Consider the following 26,827-nt stretch of genomic DNA (forward strand, 5'->3'; position numbering starts at 1 on the left):
GGGATGTGGTGGAACGGGAGCTTCGTGCCCTGGATGTGCATCCCACAAATCTCCATCAACTGCAAGATGCTATCCTATCAATATGAGCCAACATTTCTAAAGAATGCTTTCAGCACCTTGTTGAATCAATGCCATGTAGAATTAAGGCAGTTCTGAAGGCGAAAGGGGGTCAAACACAGTATTAGTATGGTGTTCCTAATAATCCTTTAGGTGAGTCTATAAAGCCCATATTCTGTGGACACCATTTGAACAACCAGCCATTCATTGATCCCTTTCTAAGATCTAGGTGCAGTTAAGGAGGGTAACAAAAATGACAGAGAGAGAGAGAGTGAGAGAACTCCCATCTCCAGGTCCCAGGGCTGGCGCAAAGCACAGCGACACCAGATTTCAAAGTAAAAAGATATAACAAGTTTTATATAAATAATCAGTAGGATATAAACAAATAAGACTTCAGGAGGGGAAACGGACAAAATAACAAGGATAAATCTTTTGACTTTGAGGGGAGTACTTTCTAATCTTTCAAAAGTAAAATTCAAAATGAACAACAAAAATCTCTCCATCGAAACACAGAACTACAAGCTCAGGTCTACCACAAGTCAAGTCAAGTCACCTTTATTTACGTGCTTTTACAATACAGATTGTATCAAAGCAACTTCACAGTGATAACATGAAAATAATACAACAAGTTTGTTTCTAGAAGAAAATTGCGTCATCGTCCACCTGAAGTAAGGCAGATCAATAATATAGTTGAATATTAAATGTCCCCAACTAAGCAAGCCAAAAGCCAAGGCAACAGTGAAGGAACCAAAACTCCATCAGGTGACAGAATGGAGAAAAAAACCTTGGGAGAAACCAGGCTCAGTCAGTGGCCAGTTTTCCTCTGGCCAACAAACGAACAGTGTGTGATTATGATTTAGGCAGCATTACAGATCAGAAGTCAGATTGGATCAGAACATTCAGAATATTTATCCAGTTCATCTGGTTGGAGGCCGGAGTCACGCCGGTATGGAGACGGGTTTGTTGAAGTGTCCATGAGGCCTTCAACAGGGCTGATGAGGCTGGCACTTCAGGGATGCGTTATGGTCGTGTCCAGGCGCAGGTTCACCATCTGATCTGGATACGGCCCGGTCCGGCTGACTTCAATAAACCTCGGAATAAATGGAAAGACTAACATTAGCGTAGATGCCATTCTTCTTATGATGTAACGAGTACATCGGGTGTTGTAGGAAGTGTTTCCGGTTCCGGCTGACCTAATAATCATTTAACTGATTTGAATAATAGAAATGTATAATGTTCTATGTGAATGCCAGGTAAAAGAGATGTGTTTTTAGTCCAGATTTAAACTGACAGAGTGTGTCTGTTTCCCGGACAATGCTAGGAAGACTGTTCCAGAGTTTTGGTGCTAAATAGGAAAAGGATCTACCGCCAGCAGTCGATTTCGACTGCTGGGTATTATCAACTGGCCAGAATTTTGAGATCCCAATAGACGTGACAGACTATAATGTGTTAAGAGCTCGGTCAAGTACTGGGGAGCTAAATGCAGTGTTGACAGAACCGGGCTAATATGGTCATACTTCCTGGTTCTGGTAAGAACTCGAGCTGCTGCGATAATTAGAATCTCTGTTTTTTCAGAATTTAGTAGTAGGAAATTACTAGTCATCCAAATTTTTATATCAGCTATGCATTCCGTTAATTTTGTGAATTGGTGCGTTTCGTTGGGGCGCAAAGAAATATAGAGCTGAGTATCATCAGCATAGCAGTGAAAACTAATGCCATGCTTCCTAATGATATCTTTTAAGGGTGTTCCAGTCCAGTTTTGTTTGATCCAGTACAGTACATTCCCATTAACAAATCTGTATTTTTGTTCATGTATTTGGTAGTTACATATTCTGGTAGATTCATGTTCAGATTAAGCAGCAATGTTCTCATGCCCCTCTCTTACACGTGCTCCATCTCACTCTGTGACCAAAGCCATTCTAGTGAAATCATGAAATGAAACGCAACCACTGTTTCTGTACATATGCAGGAGCAAATTGCTTGATTTCATTAGAAGTTATATGCACATATTGGTTTTGAAATTTGAATATGTTATCCATTCAAACAGCCATGAAACTCTCGAATCATGTTCTGGTAGATTCTTGGTGTTGTATTCTTAAAAGTAGACAGAGGTCGCCCTTGTACTTGGTAAAAAAAAAAGGAGGCAGATATGAAATAATTGAGGGATGCCTGACTAGAAACTTAGCATAGGAACTAGCGCATGATTCATGCAGCTTAATATATTTTATTAAAACATTCTGTTACAAGAATTTTGTCTTGTTTTCTTGTTTTCCAGTAAAAATGTTAAACACCCCTAAATAGAATGAATGAATCAAATGACTTATTATGGCTTGTTTTGAGAGGACATTTCTTTAAAATAATGTCTTTTCACTTTGTCACTTAGTTACTCATCCATACATTTAATTTTAAACCCATTTAACACTCAAGATATTACTAAATATCAGTAGTCATTTTTTGAGCTCCTAACCCCACCCGTAGACCTAGCCTAAACCTAACCACTTATCAACGTGTGTTTGTGATTTTAGTGTGTTACGGCAGATGGAGAGGGCAGGGTTGCTGTAACGGGGGACCAGAAACCCCTGCCCTCTCTTGGACAAAACAATGATGCTCAAAAATAGTATAATGTAATAAAAATAATTATTGCTGTTCAAACAAATTATTCCCCAACATATATGTTTCAGGGATATATCCAACTCCAAACACAGATTTAGCAGGTAAGCAAATGCAAGATAGACAGTTCAGTGAGAAGATGTTTGCTGATTAACTTGGTTCTTTTATCTTGACCAGGACAGCAGAGGATCCACACACACTGAGGAGCAGGTGAGATGTTGACACACACAGATACCAGTAGGTATACAGGTGAGTAGTTAAATTCACTGGAGTTAGCTTGGAGCAAACGGAACCAAAACTCACTGTAGTCTTACTAGCCAAACACCAAGGTGAGTAAAGCAGGTAAGAAGTCTGTTTCCTATAGTTATGGGCCAGACACTGACCCGGAATAGCTGCGTCCCAATTCAAAGGCCGATTGCGTCACAGCGGCGCGACGACCCAATTCAAAGGCTCCTTCAAAAGCGTCCTTTCCCAGAGCAATGAAGGATACAACAGATGCATCCTTCCCAGCCTTGATTACCCCAGAATTCACTTTTAATATCGGGTTTTAACTTACTCAAATATCTAATGATACAAATATAAAAACTTTTAAGCGGTTCAAAATATTATCCATATCTTACTAAGATGCGATTTTATATAGTTTATACTCTTTATTATATACAGAAATGGACCGTGGACAGAAATGGACCGATGACGAGGATCAGGTACAGGTGATGGGCCGCTGTGGTATCAGATTGTTTGGCCTACAGGAAACCGTGACCTTATGTCATAATGACAAAATTTTATGCCCAATATTTCATTTTTATATAATGACAATGCATTTTCCCTTGCCTTGCTGAAAGCAATGGAGATACTACACCTAGGTGTCCTTTAGCATCTTAATAGGGATGCTAAAGGCTCTTGACGCTTCAGTTTTTGATACGTTGGGAGTAAGAATGGGTTTAAGTGGATGCATGTTTATGTGGGTACAATACACACATTTTCTTTTCTCTTTCATTCAGTACAATCTTGTTTACACTTTCTAAAATTGTGTACATTTATTTTTAATAATGATAATGAAGAGATTAAAAAGTATTAACTTTTTTTTTAACAAGTCATCTTGTTTTTGAGTTTTGAGAGATTGATTGTGTGACTGTGTTGTGTTTTCAGAGACACGACTATGATCCAGCACTCCCGCAGTGGCAGTTACAGTGACAGCTCGCTGTGGCTGCATGAGGACGACAGCAGAAGCCAGAGCAGTCGGCACTGTCAGGACGTGGAACAAAGGTGAATGCTAATAAACATAATGCTCATATAAATATTCTCACAGTATAAAACATGTTGCCCAGGCATGTGACTGTTTGCAGAAATCTTAAATACATTATATTTATATATTTGCCTAAAATGTAAAAATTCTATATTAAACATAAAACACTGAACCAGACTATTAAAATGTTGAGCAAATAATCTCATTGGCTGCAGATTGAGCAAAGGCCAATCAGCTTGTGGCATGTGTTAATGATGAGATATCATGCATATTGCATGTAAAGGACCAATCAGAGTTTTATGACTGAACTAGATCTATAACTATAACTATAACTTTATATGTATTGATGAGTACCCCTTCTCAAAGTTAACAAATTCAGCAGTTACTCTTTTACGTAGACGACATATTAGGTTCTTTAATGACGTAATGTTTAAGTCTGCTTGATCAATAACCAAAGAAGCATGTAAATGTTAATCAGGAAAATAACATTTTCTTATCAAAGGGATAAAATGTTGTGTTGCAAAAATGAGTACACCCTCCTGAAAGTTACACACACACACACACAAAAGAACTATTAAAATAAATAATTTCTGCTGCAAATTAAAGGCACTTTCTTTGGTCAACAGGGGAATATATGTAGAACCAAAACATTGTTATATAGCCCCAGTGTTATATAGCCCCAAAAAGTACCCAATTACTTTAATTAGGAATTGCTCTGTATATCACAGGATGAAGGACTTGCATGCTCAGTTGCTGGAGAAAGACGCCATGATTCAAGTTCTACAACAGCGTTCCCGTAGAGATCCCGCTCCTCTGCGTCCTGCCCGCTCTGTGCCCTCCATTTCCATAGCAAGTGGACTACACACACGCCAGACATCACAGGCCGACCACAGAGACCAGCACAGCTGGAAAGGCAGTACAAGTGAGTATACAAGTATACAACAACACACAAATACAGTTACACTCTGTTACAATCTGACACTCTGTTACCATGCCTCGTTTTTCACAAAACATACTGTAACTTACTGTACTGTACTGAGTGAATGACTGTAACTTTATATGTGTGTTATATTACAATTTTCTAGCATCTTCTGCATATTAACCCATTTACAACAATGACTGTATGATTTTGAGGACAGTTGAGGGACTCATAGACAACAAAGCTGACATCAAAGACAAAGTCTACACTGTAAAACCCAACAAGTTAAGCTAACTCATTTCATTTGAGGACACTGATTACCTCAATTTTTTTTTTTTTTTTTTTTTTTTTAACAGGGGCCATACAGTCAAACATAGTCACAATACAAAGCCTGTAACTGATGCGCAGCATATAGAGTTTGTAGCTAATGCTAATTTTCAACTCCTGTCCCTGGAGGATACTTAATTCAATTAAGTAAAAAAAAAACCATAGTTATGAGTACTCTGAACTTATTTTAATCGAGTCCACTAAAATAAGGATATTTCTTAATACACAATTAAACTTTACACTTCATTCTATATCTTATACAGCTATACCTTCACTATATTGAGTAAAAACAGTGAACTCACAAACTTTAAATTAACTTTTAAGCACTTTTAGTTACTGCTAACTCACAATATTACACATAAAGTCAAATCCAAGCTAAGTCAAGCTAACACATTACATTTAAAGTTAATTTAATTTTTTTAATTTTTACATGAATTTAATTTTAAAAACTAAAAGAAGATATACATTGCACTCAAGAGGTTAAGTGATTAATTAAGTGACTAATTAAGTTATGATTGAGCATTATGATGAAGTTATTGCTTGTTAACACCTGCTGTTAACAAGCAAAATCACTGAAGGAAAGAAAAAACGCAAGAACTACAACTGCCTTCAGACACAGCCTTATGAAATGAACTGAAGATAAAAAAAGACATTAAATCTCTCAAGATCTCAGCAGAGGAGGATTAATCAACTCCACAAACAGCATTACCAGCTTCACTTATTAACAAGAGTGACTTTTTTCTGTCATACGTCTACAGAAGTTCTTAAGAGAATTAACAGAGGTTTATAAGTTGATGATTTATTGGGTTTTGTTTATGGTCACCATGTTGGAGATTAGCGCTTGCTTTAGTTGGGCTCTTGACCATTGCACATAAGTTTTTTTCTGGCTGCTGTAACCTGTGTGTTTATAAAACACATTTGTTATGGCACAGAAGCCAAAAGAAAGTATGATCAGTTGTCGATGGTTGTGCTTTGATGAAAGTCATTATTTAGGGACTTGATTCACTGATCTTTTACAGAGCCTAATCTCTGATTAAACAGGTGATGTATTATTAGTTTTTTAAATTGATTTATAATAGAACTTTGATTCCACTGTAAGACCCATTGTTGTGACAATCAGATTTTAAAAACATCTATGGTAGCAGTGTTGTGACCATCAGATAAAATGAAGGATTTTACAAACTGTTTGTGCAGAAAAAGCTTTCATCAATGGTATTACTAAGACTAACACAGACATCAATAATCAGCATATGAATCTCAACTATGGTGACCATTAAAAGTGATTCATGCCGCAATGCATGCTGGGAGCCATGGATAAGTTTTGTAATATTCTAGCACCCAGCATGCATTGCAGCATGAATTGTTCTTTTAATGGTCACCATTGTTGAGATTCGTATGCTGATTCTTGATGTCTATGTTAGTTTTAGTAATGCCATCGATGAAAACATTTTGTGTACACACTGTTTGTAAAATCCTTCATTTTATCTGACGGTCACAACACTGCTGTAGAAGTTTTGAATAAAACTAATAGTATGTCGCCTGCTTAATCAGGTATTAGACTCTAAATGAGATCACTACATAATGACTGTCATTACCAAAAATTAACAATCAACATCTGATTATATTTTCTCTTGACTTTCATGCCATAACAAATGTGCTTTGTAAACACACAGGTTACAACAGCCAGAGAAAACCTGATGTGCAAAAGTCAAGGGTCAAGAGCCCAACTAAAGCAAGCGCTAATCTCCATCATGGTGACCTTAAACGAAACTCAATAAATCATCAACTTCTAAACCTCTGTTAATTATCTTAAGAACTTCTGTAGACGTCTGACAGAAATAAAGTCAAACTGGTTAGTAATAAGTGAAGCTGTTAATGCTGTTTGTGGAGTTGATTAATCCTCCTCTGCTGAGATCTTCAGAGATTTGATATCTTCTTTTATCTTCAGTTGATTTCATAAGGCTGTGGCTGGAAGGCCCGTTGGTGTTTTAAGCCCCCAACGGATCCTTCAAGGCAGTGCTGCATGGAAGGCGCTCCCCGCCCCCTGCCGCGTTTCAGCCAAATCGCTGCAAAATCTACCATTGCCAATCTGTTTACAGTTAGCTAGATAGCTGAGCGTGTCCGGCCGGCGGCAAAGAAAATCCCTAGCAGCTAGTGTTGGCTATATTTCAAAGCATAGTCATTTTTAAAAAATAATAAAACATTTCATTATGAATTCAGATCTTAGAATATTGCTCTATGCAACTTACCGTACCAAGTTGAGTGGAGTCAAGATCGATCGCTCGTTGGTTCTCAAAGTTGAATGCGAGCACCATTGTTGCGATTGGCTGAAACGTGGCAGGGGGCGGGGAGCGCCTTCCATGCAGCGCTGCCTTAAAGGATCTGTTGGGGGCTTAAAACACCAACGAGCGGCTAGAAGTCAATTGTAGTTCTTGTGTTTCTCTTTCCTTCAGTGATTATGCTTGTTAACAGCAGGTGTTCATCACTAATGCTCAATCATCACTTAATCACCTAATTATAATTTTTTTATCCAATTATCATGTTGGGATCTATAGATCCCAACATGATAAACTGAATGAGTTATAACTCATTCAGTTTGAGTTCTGTTTCAGTCATTGTGTCCACATAATTTTCGGTAATATTTGAGTGCAGTGAACTGAATTTTATTTAGTACATATAACTGTTAGGTTTTACAGTGATCCAGAGAGATTCTGATTCAAATCCATTTAACTATATTGTGTAAATCGACAACAATTAATAATCAGAAGAGAAAAAGCACAGTTTCCAGTTGGTCAGTTTTATTTGTTGGACAAAGAGAAAAATCTGACATCTCTCCATAGAAAAAATGTTGACAGATAAATGTTTGAGCCCTGTGTGAATAGGTCTATGGTATCTATTGTTTCTATTAAAAGATATATTCACAACAAGGTCTTGGTGTAAATTGACCTTTAGTGACCTTTAGTCATCTGCTTCATCACATGAGTGAATATGGTAGTTGGTTGCAAAGTATGAAGTGTGTACTGTACAGAATTTTCATGAAGAATTTACTTAATGATTGTTGATGAAATAGACTTTTTAAGGTATGCTGGTGAGTAGTGTATGATAATATATAACTAAATAATATTTTACAATGCTTCAACATACTTTCGTCTAAAACAGTTAAAATATATTAGTTGCTTAATCACAAATGCCAGCGGACACAATGCTCATAGGTGTATAAAGGTGAAAATGAGAATAAATATACATTGCGCATTACTTCTGTCTATCTAAATCTATCTAAGATAATCTAAACACTATATAATGTGTATGTATTCTCTACTACAAAGCCTAGTGAAAGTTTTATTGGTAACACTTTATAATAAGTTTAGTGTAATAAAGTACTTACAAATCATTAGCAAACTATTAGTTAGTAATTAATAGTATTATAAACTGTAGTTAATACATTAATAGACTAAATTCAAATAGTGAAGTTTTCATTCATTGTTACTGTAATTAACAAATTATTATTGTTTAATTAGCTCATATGTAAAGAGTTAGATTATGCTTTGTTAACAACTTATTAACAGTAAATAGTTCTCACTTTAGATTAGGTCACAGAAAATGGGAAAATTTATTTATTAATTAACTATTTGCAAATGATTTGTAAATACTTTATTTATTTATACTTATTATACAGTGTTACTGTTTTATTGAAGGTGTTTAAGTTATCCAGACTTTTTCCTTTTTGCTGCTTATTGATCATTGATTATTGATTATTAATGACATCTTAGGCAGTGACAATGCAAATTGAAAAAAGCTACTGTCATGCTATGGAAAAATGTAAACAAAATAAGTTAATGTAAATTAAGTTTGTTAGTGATCTAATTTGCACAATTTTAAATGAGGACTTGACTGAATCCTGTTGATGCCACTCTTTTATTTGAAAAAAAGTCTGGCCTGTTGTCCTCTGAACAATATTGGCACTTTGCATTTTAGAAGTTCTCATTTTATTGCCTCCTTGGCACTTGTATTCCTTATTTGTATGGATAAAGGCTTCTGTTAAATGAAGACATGTAGAGGAAATGTCTAATAAAATGTCTTATAGTAAGGATCACTAACTATAAGACACTGATCCTCAACAAACCCATCTCCATACCGGCGTGACTCCGATCTTCAACCAGATGGAACTGGATAATATTGTGATTGTTCCAAACCAATCTGACCAATCAGAAGACCTATAATGCTGTTCGTTTGTTGGCCAGAGGAGAACTGCCCCCGACTGAGTCTGGGTTCTCCCAATGTTTTTTTCTCCATTCTGTCACCTGATGCAGTTTTGGTTCCTTGCCACTGTCGCCTTTTTCCACCTTTGTTGCCATTGGCTTTTGGCTTGCTTAGTTGGGGACATTAAATTTAACATTTAATTTGATATTCAACAATAATATTTCTGTATAATATCTGCCTGCATTGACAGAAGAACTTCAAAGAACTGAACTGAGCTGGACGATGACATCACGGTTTTCTCCAGAGCGGCTATATATATATATACACTCACCGACCACTTTATTAGGTACACCTGTCCAACTGCTCGTTAACACTTAATTTCTAAGCAGCCAATCACATGGCGGCAACTCAGTGCATTTAGGCATGTAGACATGCTCAAGACAATCTCCTGCAGTTCAAACCGAGCATCAGTATGGGGAAGAAAGGTGATTTGAGTGACTTTGAACGTGGCATGATTGTTGGTGCCAGAAGGGCTGGTCTGAGTATTTCAGAAACTGCTAATCTACTGGGATTTTCACGCACAACCATCTCTAGGGTTTACAGAGAATGGTCCGAAAAAGAAAAAACATCCAGCGAGCGGCAGTTCTGTGGGCGGAAATGCCTTGTTGATGCCAGAGGTCAGAGGAGAATGGCCAGACTGGTTCGAGCTGATAGAAGGGCAACAGTGACTGAAATAACCACTCGTTACAACCGAGGTATGCAGCAAAGCATTTGTGAAGCCACAACACGCACAACCTTGAGGCGGATGGGCTACAACAGCAGAAGACTCCACCGGGTACCACTCATCTCCACTACAAATAGGAAAAAGAGGCTACAATTTGCAAGAGCTCACCAAAATTGAACAGTTGAAGACTGGAAAAATGTTGCCTGGTCTGATGAGTCTCGATTTCTGTTGAGACATTCAGATGTTAGAGTCAGAATTTGGCGTAAACAGAATGAGAACATGGAACCATCATGCCTTGTTACCACTGTGCAGGCTGGTGGTGGTGGTGTAATGGTGTGGGGGATGTTTTCCTGGCACACTTTAGGCCCCTTAGTGCCAATTGGGCATCGTTTAAATGCCACGGCCTACCTGAGCATTGTTTCTGACCATGTCCATCCCTTTATGGCCACCATGCACCCATCCTCTGATGGCTACTTCCACCATGTCACAAAGCTCTAATCATTTCAAATTGGTTTCTTGAACATGACAATGAGTTCACTGTACTAAAATGGCCTCCACAGTCACCAGATCTCAACCCAATAGAGCATCTTTGGGATGTGGTGGAACGGGAGATTCGCATCATGGATGTGCAGCCGACAAATCTGCGGCAACTGTGTGATGCCATCATGTCAATATGGACCAAACTCCCTGAGGAATGCTTCCAGCACCTTGTTGAATCTATGCCACGAAGAATTGAGGCAGTTCTGAAGGCAAAATGGGGTCCAACCCGTTACTAGCATGGGGTACCTAATAAAGTGGCCGGTGAGTGTATATATATATATATATAAATGAACTAAATTAATAACTTTTATAAAACAAAAATGAAACATCACTGAACTTACTTAAGCTGGACTGTGACGCTATTTTCTTCTGGAAACAAACTTTTTTGCATTATTTTCCTGTTATCTCTGTAAAGCTGCTTTGAAACAATCTGTATTGTAAAAAGCGCTATATAAATAAATGTGACTATAGCACTCATCACTACAATGTGACCTGTGTTGCTAGACGTTTCACAAAATGGTTTGTGTTCTTGTTTGCAGATGTATTCAGAGGAAAGGACCAAGTAGAGCACATCCTTCCCCCTCTGCCCTCTCTTTCAGTCTCTTCATCTCTCCCTGGCTCCTCTCTTTCCTCTCTTCCTCCATCATTCTCCTCTCTACCTTCCTCTTTTCTTCCCTTCTTGGCCTCTGCAGGTTCAAACACATCATTAATAACCTCATCCTCCTGTGTTCCCCACTCCTCTCTCCCTCCCTCTTCCTCTTCCACGTTACCCTTGTCCTCATCTGTCTCTCTTCTGCCTCCTTTATCATTATCTCTCCCCTCCACTCCTCTCCTGTCCCTTCATTCTAAATCAGTCAGCAGAGACAGCAGCTGTCAAACAGGACCGAGTCCAAAGACATTTAGCGCCGGAACCTCCACAAGGCAAGAGAAGAGAGGTGAGACAGCCAGAAAGTGTTTTAAGTGACAATGTATCTTCTGTATCTATACACTCTTCGGCCACTTTATTAGGTACACCTGTTCAACTGCTCATTAACGCAAATATCCAATCAGCCAATTATTAGCAGCAACTTGCATTGCATGTTCAAGACTATCTGCTAAAGTTCGAACTGAGCGTCAGAATGGGAAAGAAAGGTGATTTAAGTGACTTTGAACGTGGCCTGGTTGTTGGTCTGATTATTTCAGAAACTGCTGATCTGCTGGGATTTTCATGCACAACCATCTCTAGGGTTTACAGAGAATGATCCAAAAAAGAGAAATCTAGTGAGTGTCAGTTCTGTGGGAGAAAATGCCTTGTTGATGCCAGAGGTCAGAGGAGAATGACCCGTCTGCAGAAGAGCATCTCTGACCACTCAACATGATCAAACCTTAAAGCAGAAGAGCATCTATGACCACTCAACATGATCAAACCTTAAAGCAGAAGAGCATCTCTGAACACTCAACACATCAAACCTTGAAGCAGAAGAGCATCTCTCTGAACAACACTCAACACATGAAAACTTGAAGCAGAAGAACAACACTCAACACATGAAACCTTGAAGCAGAAGAGCATCTCTCTGAACAACACTCAACACATCAAACCGCGAAGCAGAAGAGCATCTCTGAATGCTCAACACATCAAACCTTGAAGCAGAAGAGCATCTCTGAACAACACTCAACAGATCAAACCATGAAGCAGAAGAGCATCTCTGAACACTCAACACATCAAACTTTGAAGCAGAAGAGCATCTCTGAACACACAACACATCAAACCTTGAAGCAGAAGAGCATCTCTGAACACTCAACACATCAAACCTTGAAGCAGAAGAGCATCTCTGAACACTCAACACATCAAACCTTGAAGCAGAAGAGCATCTCTGAACGCTCAACACATCAAACCTTAAAGCAGAAGAGCATCTCTGAACACTCAACACATCAAACCTTGAAGCAGAAGAGCATCTCTCTGAACAACACTCAACACATCAAACCTTGAAGCAGAAGAGCATCTCTCTGAACAACACTCAACACATCAAACCTTGAAGCAGAAGAGCATCTCTGAACACTCAACACATCAAACCTTGAAGCAGAAGAGCATCTCTGAACACTCAACACATCAAACCTTGAAGCAGAAGAGCATCTCTGAACACTCAACACATCAAACCTTGAAGCAGAAGAGCGTCTCTGAACACACAACACATCAAACCTTGAAGCAGAAGAGCATCTCTGAACACACAACACATCAAACCTTGAAGCAGAAGAGCATCTCTGAACACACAACACATCAAACCTTGAAGCAGAAGAGCATCTCTGAACACACAACACATCAAACCGTGAAGCAGAAGAGCATCTCTGAACGCTCAACACATCAAACCTTGAAGCAGAAGAGCATCTCTGAACACTCAACACATCAAACCTTGAAGCAGAAGAGCATCTCTGAACACACAACACATCAAACCGTGAAGCAGAAGAGCATCTCTGAACGCTCAACACATCAAACCTTGAAGCAGAAGAGCATCTCTGAACACTCAACACATCAAACCTTGAAGCAGAAGAGCATCTCTGAACACACACACATCAAACCTTGAAGCAGAAGAGCATCTCTGAAAGCTCAACACATCAAACCTTGAAGCAGAAGAGCATCTCTGAACACTCAACACATCAAACCTTGAAGCAGAAGAGCATCTCTGAAAGCTCAACACATCAAACCTTGAAGCAGAAGAGCATCTCTGAACGCTCAACACATCAAACCTTGAAGCAGAAGAGCATCTCTGAACGCTCAACACATCAAACCTTGAAGCAGAAGAGCATCTCTCTGAACACTCAACACATGAAAACTTGAAGCAGAAGAACAACACTCAACACATGAAACCTTGAAGCAGAAGAGCATCTCTCTGAACAACACTCAACACATCAAACCTTGAAGCAGAAGAGAATCTCTGAATGCTCAACACATCAAACCTTGAAGCAGAAGAGCATCTCTGAACAACACTCAACAGATCAAACCGTGAAGCAGAAGAGCATCTCCGAACACTCAACACATCAAACCTTGAAGCAGAAGAGCATCTCTGAACGCTCAACACATCAAACCGTGAAGCAGAAGAGCATCTCTGAACACACAACACATCAAACCTTGAAGCAGAAGAGCATCTCTGAACGCTCAACACATCAAACCGTGAAGCAGAAGAGCATCTCTGAACACACAACACATCAAACCTTGAAGCAGAAGAGCATCTCTGAACGCTCAACACATCAAACCGTGAAGCAGAAGAGCATCTCTCTGAACAACACTCAACACATGAAAACTTGAAGCAGAAGAACAACACTCAACACATGAAACCTTGAAGCAGAAGAGCATCTCTGAACACTCAACACATCAAATCTTGAAGCAGAAGAGCATCTCTGAACACACAACACATCAAACCTTGAAGCAGAAGAGCATCTCTGAACGCTCAACACATCAAACCGTGAAGCAGAAGAGCATCTCTCTGAACAACACTCAACACATGAAAACTTGAAGCAGAAGAACAACACTCAACACATCAAACCGCGAAGCAGAAGAGCATCTCTGAACACACAACACATCAAACCTTGAAGCAGAAGAGCATCTCTGAACACTCAACACATCAAACCTTGAAGCAGAAGAGCATCTCTGAACACACAACACATCAAACCTTGAAGCAGAAGAGCATCTCTGAACACTCAACACATCAAACCTTGAAGCAGAAGAGCATCTCTGAACACTCAACACATCAAACCTTGAAGCAGAAGAGCATCTCTGAACACTCAACACATCAAACCTTGAAGCAGAAGAGCATCTCTGAACGCTCAACACATCAAACCTTAAAGCAGAAGAGCATCTCTGAACACTCAACACATCAAACCTTGAAGCAGAAGAGCATCTCTGAACACTCAACATGTCAAACCTTGAAGCAGAAGAGCATCTCTGAACACACAACACATCAAACCTTGAAGCAGAAGAGCATCTCTGAACACTCAACACATCAAACCTTGAAGCAGAAGAGCATCTCTGAACACTCAACACATCAAACCTTGAAGCAGAAGAGCATCTCTCTGAACAACACTCAACACATCAAACCTTGAAGCAGAAGAGCATCTCTCTGAACAACACTCAACACATCAAACCTTGAAGCAGAAGAGCATCTCTGAACACTCAACACATCAAACCTTGAAGCAGAAGAGCATCTCTGAACACTCAACACATCAAACCTTGAAGCAGAAGAGCATCTCTGAACACACAACACATCAAACCTTGAAGCAGAAGAGCATCTCTGAACACACAACACATCAAACCTTGAAGCAGAAGAGCATCTCTGAACACACAACACATCAAACCGTGAAGCAGAAGAGCATCTCTGAACGCTCAACACATCAAACCTTGAAGCAGAAGAGCATCTCTGAACACTCAACACATCAAACCTTGAAGCAGAAGAGCATCTCTGAACACACAACACATCAAACCGTGAAGCAGAAGAGCATCTCTGAACGCTCAACACATCAAACCTTGAAGCAGAAGAGCATCTCTGAACACTCAACACATCAAACCTTGAAGCAGAAGAGCATCTCTGAACACACACACATCAAACCTTGAAGCAGAAGAGCATCTCTGAAAGCTCAACACATCAAACCTTGAAGCAGAAGAGCATCTCTGAACACTCAACACATCAAACCTTGAAGCAGAAGAGCATCTCTGAAAGCTCAACACATCAAACCTTGAAGCAGAAGAGCATCTCTGAACGCTCAACACATCAAACCTTGAAGCAGAAGAGCATCTCTGAACGCTCAACACATCAAACCTTGAAGCAGAAGGGCATCTCTCTGAACACTCAACACATCAAACCTTGAAGCAGAAGAGCATCTCTCTGAACACTCAACACATGAAAACTTGAAGCAGAAGAGCATCTCTCTGAACAACACTCAACACATCAAACCGCGAAGCAGAAGAGAATCTCTGAATGCTCAACACATCAAACCTTGAAGCAGAAGAGCATCTCTGAACAACACTCAACAGATCAAACCGTGAAGCAGAAGAGCATCTCCGAACACTCAACACATCAAACCTTGAAGCAGAAGAGCATCTCTGAACGCTCAACACATCAAACCGTGAAGCAGAAGAGCATCTCTGAACACACAACACATCAAACCTTGAAGCAGAAGAGCATCTCTGAACGCTCAACACATCAAACCGTGAAGCAGAAGAGCATCTCTGAACACACAACACATCAAACCTTGAAGCAGAAGAGCATCTCTGAACGCTCAACACATCAAACCGTAAAGCAGAAGAGCATCTTTCTGAACAACACTCAACACATGAAAACTTGAAGCAGAAGAACAACACTCAACACATGAAACCTTGAAGCAGAAGAGCATCTCTCTGAACAACACTCAACACATGAAAACTTGAAGCAGAAGAACAACACTCAACACATGAAACCTTGAAGCAGAAGAGCATCTCTGAACACTCAACACATCAAATCTTGAAGCAGAAGAGCATCTCTGAACACACAACACATCAAACCTTGAAGCAGAAGAGCATCTCTGAACGCTCAACACATCAAACCGTGAAGCAGAAGAGCATCTCTCTGAACAACACTCAACACATGAAAACTTGAAGCAGAAGAGCATCTCTCTGAACAACACTCAACACATGAAAACTTGAAGCAGAAGAACAACACTCAACACATGAAACCTTGAAGCAGAAGAGCATCTCTCTGAACAACACTCAACACATCAAACCGCGAAGCAGAAGAGCATCTCTGAACACACAACACATCAAACCTTGAAGCAGAAGAGCATCTCTGAACACACAACACATCAAACCTTGAAGCAGAAGAGCATCTCTGAACACTCAACACATCAAACCTTGAAGCAGAAGAGCATCTCTGAACACTCAACATGATCAATGAAGCAGAAGAGCTTCAGCAGCAGAAGACACACCGGTGACACCGGAGATGCTCTTCTTAAACATCTCTCATCTCTAAAACATCTGTCTTATATCTCCTGTCAGATAAAAACAACAAACTGAGGCTACAGTTCACCAAAACTGGACAATAGAAGATTGGAAAAACATTGCCTGGTCTGATGAGTCTCGATTTCTGCTGCAACATTCAGACGGTCGGGTCAGAATTTGGTGTAAACAACATGAAAGCACGGATCTGTCCTGTCTTGTATCAGCGGTTCAGGCTGCTGAAGGTGTAATGGTGTGTGAAGGATATTTTATTGGCACACTTTGGGTCCCTTAGTACCAACTGAGCATCGGTTAAACACCACAGTCTACTTGAGTATTGTTGCTGACCATGTCCATCACTTTATGACCTGTGTATCATCTTCTGATGGCCTCTTCCAGCAGGATAACAGGCCATATCACAAAGATCAATCATCTCAAACTGGTTTCTTGAACATGCACTATACTGAAACTGACTCCACACTCACCAGATCTCAATCTAATAGAGCATCTTTGGGATGAGGAGGAACGGGAGATTCACATCATGGATGTGGAGACGACAAATCTGCAGCAGCTGCGTGATGATATCATGTCAATATGGACCAAAATCTCTGAGGAATATTTCCAGCACCTTATTGAATCTCTGCCATGAAGAATTAAGGCAGTTCTGAAGGCAAAATGGGCTCCAATCCTGAACTAGCAAAGTGTACCTATTAAAGTGAACTGTGAGTGAAAATGTGAGTGTAGAGTGTTCCTTGACTTAAGTCACAATGAAATCAAAATTGACTATAGTTATTTTTTTATTGAATCATCCAGTGTTTATTGTAAATGAGTTATCCGTGCACATTATTATTTTAAAAACACATGCCCTTGTAATCTTTAATCAAAAACATTACAGGTTTTTTTTTACAATCGCTTGGACACATTTCACAATACTTAGGTCACTCTTTCTACACTCTTCACACAGTGATCACAACAGCAGTCTATGAGAGCTAAACTGAGGATCATTTATCATAGTTTTTTGTACTATGCAGGCCAATTTGCACGTTTACATACTCTTTTCAAAACTGTTAAACTTCATAAACTAACAAAACACAAAAATGAACAAGACAATAACTTGCAACATTTCTACAGTAATATCATATTGAAATATACTCTGGGTCTAAAAAATCTAATACTTTCAAAGCAACTAGATGTAACTGAATATCTACACAAGTGTTAGTCATCAATTCATTACCATCCATTCAAAGTAGGGAAAACACGGGAATAATTTTGTACTGTAATGTAAACATGGGCTTTGTAACATATACTGCAGTGAATTATAAGCAGTAGAGTGTCATTCTTGTTTTGTAAAGAACTTTTATGAAGGGTTTTGACAGTTTTAGTCCATTTTGAATGTGAAATGAACTGCTGTGCCAAGATGAAAGTTGGTTAAGAGAACTGTGTGAAGAAGAGTTTTGATAAAATGACCAAATTATTGAGAAATGTGTCCTAGCGATTGTAAAAGACTGTAATGTGCCCTGGAACTGGAAGAGTCCTTGCTTCTACATCTCATCTGTGGTGACGTGTGTACCGACGACGCGAGGGCTGGACAATCCAAGGATGTCCAATGGCCAGATGATTTTCACTCTCTCCTTTCCAGAAACCTGTCACTCACATGAATCAATTATCCATTTAGTTTGTAATAGAAAAGAAAAGTCGGTTGCATTTTCCATTTTTCGTGGCAATTTTAAAATGAAGCTCAAATGAGATCCTGTGTCCTGGTACCATAATGACCAGTACAGTCAAACAATTACTGACAAAAGTAGCAGGCCTCAATGAGGGTCAGAGGGTCAGTCGCACATGCATGATGCTGTGAGTGACACAGTGACCTGCACCTTTTCCCATAAAAACACTGAAAAACAATGACTAAATGATTCTATAGACAAAAATATTGCAGTCAACAAATGCTATAATCGAATACTAATGCTAGTATCTAATGAAATAATGCTAGAAGAATTGTATCACTGAAAAAAAGGTTTGACAAAAAAGTAATTTGAACCCTGTGTTTATGTGCAGAATGTCCACCCAGACAGGCTAAAGGCCTAGAAGGTCGAGCGGCGCTGAGGAGAGGACAGAAGATGCCCCTTCCTGACCTAGATCTGCTGGAGATCCTTATATGAAACAACAACCCTGCAAATATCATTCCTACAGACAGGACAGCACTTCTGAGAGAGGCAAGAGGGAGTGAGGGAGACAGAAAAAGAAAGGGTGGTAACATGAAGAAAGAGATGATGTAATAGAACACAAACAAACAGACAGAAATTAGATATTAAGAAAACAAAGGAAGCGCAAAGCTGGAATTCAATATTGTGCCTCCAAAACGCTGAATTAGATGGTTGATTCCTGAATTCTATTTTCTGTCCATTTTCACCCTGAAACAATCGAGGAGTAAGGCATTTGCCCCGGCCTGTTTACCTGCACACTCAATGTCTTAAGTTCTCGTCTGTCTTAGTTTATCAGCAGTTTATATAATTCAGAGAAATATTTTGTGTGATGTATTTTTTTTTTGTATGGAATTGTTATGTGTAAAACTAAATGATTGAATGCGGTTGATCTTTTTTTAGTTTTGTGGCAGACTTGCGGCAAATATGCTTGTTATTAATTTTACAGCAATAACTGCTGTTTGGCATCATGTGTGTTTTAATTGCCTGAAAAAAACACTTATTTAATTGAGTAAAACTGTTCTTTGGCTGGGAATATTTTAGACTCTGCACTGCTACAATGCTAAATGGTGAAGTTGTCAAGGGTCAATAACTACTGTATAATGTTTTGCGTCCAAAGACAATTGCATAATTGATTGATTGTTTTCTCTAGAAAGTCATCTACCTTAGTTTTACCACTGTCTTACCCATTTCTAATTTAATAATTTGTTGTGGTTTCCATTCTCCAAATCCATTATCATTTTATTATTTTAATAGCTCTGGTAATCAAAGCAATACAATAAAAGCACAGTGTTCTGTATTACAGATTGTTTTTATTTCAATGATATATTTTACAAAATCATAGTATATACACACACCTCATTATCAAATAACACATTCTCTAAGGAAAAACTCCAACGAAAACCTTTACACAGAGCTTTTAAAACCAACATATTTAGTGAGAAATTGCTCACAAAGGGTCAGTTATTTTATTAATAACACAAATTACGCAGTATGTTTACACGTTGCAAAAAATCATCTGACACTGATTTATTCATCTACATTTCGAAAAGAATAAATAATATAAGCAAATTGTGCAGAGAAACAATATGTGATGCTCAGTCAGATTGAGATCTGGGGAATTTGGAGGCCAAGGCAACACCTTGAACTCTTTGTCATGTTGTCTTTAGCATCCTTGTCACTCTGAGCGGTCTGTGGATACGCAGCCCCACACACAGCAAACTGTGATACACTATGTGTTCTGACACCTTTCTATCATGGGCAGCATCACGTTTTCCAGCAATTTGAGCTACAGTAGCTCTTCTGTGTGATCGGACCAGCCGTTGATCCTTACTTGCATCACTGAGCCATGAACCTGATGCCGGTACATCAGTTGTCCTTTCTTGCACCACTTTTGGTAAATACTAACTACTGCATACCGGGAACACTGAATAAGACTTGCTGTTTTGGAGATGCTCTGACCCATCTTTTGATCTTCTGACTGGTCACTTGCTGCCTAATATATCCTTAGCATATAACTATATATATGTACATATAACCATTGTAACAATTTAATCAATGTTATTCACTCCACCTGCCAGTGGTTTTAATGTGTGTGTCTGATCAGTGTATGAGGGGAGCAATATCATCGTGCAGGATAAAAAGTGAAGCATTCTTGTATGTGCACTACTGTAAATGCTAGAAGCTAAGATTGTTCCATACAGTGTTGTGTAAATTATTCTAAAAAAGTAATTAATCTTCAGCAGTGTAATTAGATTACTGTACTAATTACTCTCTATAAGGTACTGCATTACTTGTACTAATTTCTTTCTAAATCCCAAACAAACCTCACCCAGCGGAAGATACAAGGATAGACATGAATCTGACCTTTTTATTCATTCAAATAAATAATATAAAATTGCATAAATTATTCTTTTTTTTTTGGAATACTTTATTTTCATTTTACAAGAACAAGAATAAACACAAACATCCTCTCCTCCCCAAAAGGTTGCTCCATTATTTTAAAGTAGGTATACAATGTTCCGAGGTCAGTCACATTCCATTACATCACATTATCCACATAATCTAGATAGGGCTGCCAAATTTAATAAAGGTGTTGTATCCCTTTTTAAGGTTATATGTTATTTTTTTCTAAAGGCACTCAGTTATTCATTGCCATAATGCCATTTAGTTATGGATAGAGGGGAATCAGACTTCCATGTGACAGCAATACACTTTCTGGCCGTTGCCAGGGCTATTTCCAAATTTTTTATTTGAAATTTGTTAATTTAAGCAAGCAAAATTCTGGCTCAACAGGTAATTGTAAACAATCTCACTAAAAAAATAGTCTTTTAAAAGAATAAAATGCTATATGAACCCAGGATGGAGTTGTGTCATTCTCAAACAGACAAAAGAATTTTGTCATTTTGGGCAAAAAGTAATATTTTAAAAAAATTGGGTAGTTGAAGTCCCCCCTGACTTGTAGTCCCACGTCAATTTCTCCAAAGATATTCTTGGTACCTTGTTATTCCAATGAATTGTCTTACATTTTTAATAAGAGTGGACTATAATTCAATCTATACGATTTTTAAAGTTATTGTCCACAACTACACCAATATATTGTATTTCAGTTGGGGAATAAAGTTGATGAACACTAATGAAATGTGCTTTCATTACCTTGCATTTGAACGCAGATGACACGCAGAGTAGTTGAATGTTGTTAATGGAATTATTTCACTTTTTATCATAGTTTTCCTTATATCCGGAGACAGTGCCATGGTGACCAATAAATCCTGTAGTCGAGTAAGAGAATGAGAAGGGTCTGTTAGATATAAGAGAACATCATCAGCTAATAAGTTGAGTTGTCTGACCAACCTTAAAGCCCTTTATATAAGGGTCCCTTCTGATTGCCTCTGCCAAAGGCTCAATGGCTAAGGCAAACAGGACATCCCTGTCTACTGGATCTATTTAGGGAAAACGGTGCCCATAGTAGTAATCCTTGCTTTGGATTTATGATATAGGGGGAGAACCCTATATCATACCCAGTTAATAAATACTTGTCCAAACCAAATGTAGTTAATACCTTAAATAAATAGGGCCATTCCAGCCTATCGAAGGCTTTCTCGGCGTCTAACGCCACAGCCACAGTGTGATCAGATCTTGATTTTGCTATTTAGCAAAAAGATTATATTAAAGAATCTACTTAAGTTATTGGCAGATAGGCGTTTTTGAATAAAGCCACTCTGGTCTGAGTTAATTATTTTTGGTAATATCAGACTAAGCCTATTTGCTAACACTTTAGAAATCAATTTATAATCTGAGTTCACTAATGAGATGGGCCTATAAGAGGCACGTTTTAGTGGGTCTTTACTTTTTTTAATATAACTTTTTAATATAACTAATATTATGGCAGTCGAAGAGGATTCGTGAAGCGTTGGTTTATTACATCCATAATCAGTGGGATAAGTAAATCTTTAAATTCTTTAGAAAATTCGGGGGGAAGCCCGTCCTCTCCTGGGGATTTATTAGACTGAAGTGAATTTAGGGCTTTTGTCATTTCTGCCTGAGTAAAAGGGAAATCAAGATTTTTTCGGTCCTCTTCACTAATTTTTTTGTAATTCGATTTGAGACAGAAAGTTGTCAATATGGGTCAAATCGCTGGGCAATTCTGATTTGTACAAATTTAAATAGAAGTGTTATCATTTATTTCTGTTGGGTTATATGAGATAGAGCCTGCTTCAGATTGAATAGCATTAATACTCCTAATGTTTTTCTCTTCCTTCAGTTGCCAGGACAAGATTGTATGTGCTTTCTCTCCCAATTCATAATATCCCTGTTTAGTTATTAAAATAGCTCTTTCAATTTTGTGGGTATTTACTGTAATATATTGTATTGAAGTTTTTTTCTGGACTAAAGATTGATATGTGTCTGAAGAACAATTTCTTTGATAATTCTTTTTCCAAGAGTAACATTTCTTTTTCCAACTTATCAATAAGTTAAGGTCTGTATTGCTTTTTCAGACGTTTTGTATAGGATATTATCTGTCCCCTCAGATAGGCCTTTAACGTATCCCATAAAATTAAACTGTTGGGAGAGGAGGCACAAAACAACTTAATCTGGTCCCTTATGAATGTGCAGAAATCTGGGAACAAAATGGACAAGGTCAATGGTGAGTGATCAGATAAAGTTCTAGATAAATATTCAGCATACTCTCTGAAATAGCTGTGAGGGTGAAAATAGATGCTTATACAAAGTGTTGAGCAAGAGCGTCAGATTGATTTTGACATTGGTGGGGACATAATCTGAATTCTACGGTGTTACAAGTTAAATGTCATCCAGAACTCATAGAACCGCAGTTACATATGTAGGCTAACTCTCGTTGTCACACTTGTGATGTGTAAATAGAGCCGTATTTACCATTGCACTGACAAACCTATTGCACCTTGTTAAAAAAACTTAAGGTAAAAGGTAATTGTGACTTTTTATCTCACAATTCTAACTTTTTTCCCTTTCAGAATTGCGAAACTCGCAATTCTGAGAAAATGTCACTCTTTTTTTCCTCAGAATTTGACTTTAATACTCACAATTGCGAGTGTGTATCAAAATTCGGAGAAAATAAGAATTGTGTGACATAAACTCGCAATTGAGAGAAGAAAAAAAGTCAAATTGTGAGATAAAAAGTCCCCAAAACCCCCAGCTTCCATACTCCAGAGAGAACGCTGTGCACCTGCCTACAACTCTGCGCTGAACCCTCTCCTCCTTCTCCTCGCAGCGGGTCACTCTCATTAGCTGTGGATCAATGAGTGGTTTTGTCCGGTGGAGTTTCCCACGTCTGTGTGCTCTGCTGGCAGTCGCGTGGCTTTAGTCAAACAGATCAGAGACTAATTCACAAACATCTGCCCGTGGTCGAAAGCCCTCTGACATCTGCTCACATTCACTGCTGGAGGGTGTAGCCATGCAACTTATGGCTTATAGTCTAGGTTGCTTATTTCTGACATATATTAATTCATGTCTCGTGTTTTATAAAGTGTCATTTTATACAGTACATTTATTCGACTTTTTGTTTGTCAAACAATGCCTTTCATTAATTTCAGCCATATTACTGGGGTCCCGCCTGCTGGCTCTGTGTACCTCTGGGATTGGATTTGGTTTCGTTTGGCTCTGTTAAGGACAGGGCATGAATACGCTCTGGGTCTCAGGTGTAACCGAACACACATCCTGGGAATGCCGAGGCACCTTGGATTTTCATGTGACACACAAAACGTGTTGTTTCTGTGTAGAACGCCTCTAGGCTGGACATCTGTTGTTTGCTTTGAGTGGGTCTATGTGTGTGTGTGTGTGTGTGTGTGTGTGTGTGTGTGTTTGGGGGCTCATGCATTGAATAGAGGCGGTGACCTGTCATTTGTGAGTGATGGGAGCGAGCGTGTGGGAAAATATCTCAGGCAAAGAGCTTGTGCATTGAGATGCTAATGTCCCTCCTATAAATAAAGGGCATGCGCAGCGCGGAGGGCCTTAGAAACACCCAGCACTGAGACAGGAGTGAGTGAGACTCAGTCTTTACTTCACAGAAGCCAGTGGAGATGACTGCTACCAACCTCCAACAGAACGCAGGCCAAAGGCACATCAGCGCCAAAGAGGAGAGAAAGGTATTATACAAAATCACTACAAAATGTTCTTGAGCATATAACTTAACCTAGACTAAACCTTCTTTCCTCTTGTCCTCTGACTTGTGTTGGTATTTTGTTAAGCTACGGAAACCCCTCATTGAGAGAAAGAGAAGGGAAAGAATAAATCACTGTCTTGATCAGCTGAGAGAGACGGTCGTTGGGGCTTTCAGGCTTGATGTAAGTTACATTCTTGGATGTTACAGATTATAAAGATAAAAATGTTTGTTTAAACCAGGTAATCTTATGTCAGTGCCACTAGACTCATCATAAACTGCTTTTCTTTTGAAATAATTAAACAGCAGTCTAAGTTAGAGAAGGCGGATATTCTTGAGATGACGGTGAAACATTTGCAGAACATCCAGGGCAATAGAGATTCTGGTAAGTAAATGTCATTTGCAATTTGAAATAGCCATAGTTATTTAGTATAGTGTTTTAGTTTGCACTGTATGTTTTGTACTGCATTGAAATTGAAAAGTGAAGTTTCCCAATTCCAATTGAAACATTGGCCTTTTCTGGATTACTGTCAAGGAAAAGACTTAACCGGGTAGAACACCAAAACCACAAGAACAATTTCACTGATTCATTGATTTCATTGGTGAAGAGGGCCCGTATTTATCAAGCTTCTCAAAGTGCCATTTTAGTCGTAACTGTTGAGGATTCATGAAATTTACTCCTACTTTCAAACTTAAGTATACACTTATCAAACTTAAACTTATCAAACTTATCAAATTTCCTAATGCTAAGAATCCCAGTTATTTAAGTCTCTCAAGTGGTTGAGGGGGCTTGAGATGCACTGAGGAGACAGAGACGTGCGCAAATCTTACAGGAGAGGAAGAATGTTCAAACCCAAGGGTCATTTTACATATGAACGTAAAAAGTAATTTCCGCGTATAAATTGCATGATAAACATGTGTGCTATTTCATGAGATGGGTTGGTAAATCATAATGTATTCTCTTGAAAATGATTTATTGTCAAATGTGAGTAAACTCCTCACCATTCAATGTGAATTTATCTGAGAATATTCTTAAATACGGAAATCTATTCAGTGATTGGTCCATGCCAATGTCGTCATCCAAAATCCCGTTTGTGGCACAGCAAAGTGTTGTGAATCATCTCTAAGACTGACACTTAAGATTTAGTCCTACACTTCACTTAAATTACGACTGAGATGCTTGATAACTGACTTTAAAGCGCAGCTTTGGGCCAAGATTTTTTTTACTCTTAAGTCAATTCTTAGCAGTGTTCTTGGGAGTACTAATTCTCAGAGGCTTGATAAATACGGGCTCTGATTAACAATTAAAAATATGTCCCCATAATCTTTCCGTCTCCATTCAGACCCCGTTCTGGATGCAGAGGCCCAACAGAGGTACAGTACCGGGTATATCCAGTGCATGCAGGAAGTTCACAATCTGCTACTTTCCTGCGACTGGATGGACAAAACCCTGGGGTCCCGCCTGCTCAACCACTTGCTCAAATCTCTACCTCGATCGGCCAAGCTCCCCAAGAACTCCCCGACAAGTGTTTCTTCTAGTGATGAGCTGGACAGTCCAAAAGCCTGCCCTCCTTCTCCGGTCTTGTACGAGAGGGCCGTCCAGTCTCAGGATCAGTGTTCTTCGCCCATGAGAATGAGCCCTCATCTCTCAGTTCTAGAGATGTGGAGGCCTTGGTGAAATATCTGTCATTTTAACAGATGGTGTCTGCATGTATGTTTATGTAGTGCATATGACTTGGACATTTGTATGTACCGTTTTGTACGGATGTCGACCAAGAATGTATATGTGTGAAGTATGCTGTCTCACTCAGTGTGAATTCACACACAGTTTTTGCTGACTGTGTAGAGCCTCCTCTAATATGTATCTTATAGATATGTTTCACTGCACTCGTGTGTGTGAGGTGGATCTAGTCCAGAATAGCTCCCATTTCAGACCCTCTCGACTTCCTCTCTGAAGTAAAGCTACTGTAGCCTGCATTGTAGAAGGCCCCTATTAATAATTTTATTTATTTAATTAACACTATATATTTTCAATGAAAGAATTTTCAGTGTTAGAATCCTTTTTAAATAAAACATTCTTTGTCTACTAATTATATGTAGCATTTGAGTCCCTATTACTTATGTTCTATGTACAGTTTGTAACAATTATTAATAAAGAAGTGGTTTGTAACATATATAGTAATTTCTTTTTTTCTTTTCTTTTTTTATACCTATTTACATACAAATACAGTCTTCATAGATTTCTCATCATAGGACATTTTTTGGTGGAGACTGATATGTGTAATCAGAATGTAAATCAATATCAAACCAATACAAGATTTCTGCAGGCATTTCTGAAGTTTGTGTATTGAGATGTTGGAATTGGAGAGTCTAAAAAACTGTTCATCTCTTCCTCCTGTTGTGTATGAGAGGGCTGCCCAGCCT

At 38.8% G+C, this 26,827-nt stretch overlaps 2 protein-coding genes across 3 annotated transcripts in view; both read left to right on the top strand.

Moving 5' to 3' along the window:
- The window catches only part of amotl1 (angiomotin like 1), a 45,492-nt gene extending 26,432 nt beyond the window's left edge, over positions 1–19,060 (top strand). For both annotated transcript variants that reach the window (XM_056271123.1, XM_056271114.1), the window contains exons 9-12: positions 3,817–3,933; positions 4,642–4,835; positions 11,163–11,558; positions 18,620–19,060. In XM_056271123.1, the coding sequence (XP_056127098.1) occupies positions 3,817–3,933; positions 4,642–4,835; positions 11,163–11,558; positions 18,620–18,723 (811 nt within the window). In that variant the 3' untranslated portion in view covers positions 18,724–19,060. The remainder of the gene's footprint in view (positions 1–3,816; positions 3,934–4,641; positions 4,836–11,162; positions 11,559–18,619) is intronic.
- Positions 19,061–24,287: 5,227 nt separating this feature from the next.
- her8.2 (hairy-related 8.2) lies at positions 24,288–26,427 on the top strand. The gene is made up of 4 exons (XM_056271149.1): positions 24,288–24,389; positions 24,492–24,587; positions 24,710–24,788; positions 25,747–26,427. The coding sequence occupies exons 1-4, from the start codon at positions 24,324–24,326 to the stop codon at positions 26,079–26,081; spliced, it is 576 nt and encodes a 191-aa protein (XP_056127124.1). The 5' UTR covers positions 24,288–24,323; the 3' UTR covers positions 26,082–26,427.
- Positions 26,428–26,827: the final 400 nt, after the last annotated feature.

This window comes from Rhinichthys klamathensis, unplaced genomic scaffold, assembly GCF_029890125.1.
Source record: "Rhinichthys klamathensis goyatoka isolate OS25496 unplaced genomic scaffold, OSU_Roscu_1.1 h1tg000014l_1, whole genome shotgun sequence".
In the NCBI taxonomy this organism is placed as follows: Eukaryota; Metazoa; Chordata; class Actinopteri; order Cypriniformes; family Leuciscidae; genus Rhinichthys; species Rhinichthys klamathensis.

Coding starts and splice junctions, on each gene's coding strand:
- her8.2 (XM_056271149.1), top strand. CDS start 24,324: ATGACTGCTACCAACCTCCAACAGAACGCAGGCCAAAGGCACATCAGC. Junction 24,390..24,491: donor GCGCCAAAGAGGAGAGAAAG/GTATTATACAAA, acceptor TATTTTGTTAAG/CTACGGAAACCCCTCATTGA. Junction 24,588..24,709: donor TTGGGGCTTTCAGGCTTGAT/GTAAGTTACATT, acceptor ATAATTAAACAG/CAGTCTAAGTTAGAGAAGGC.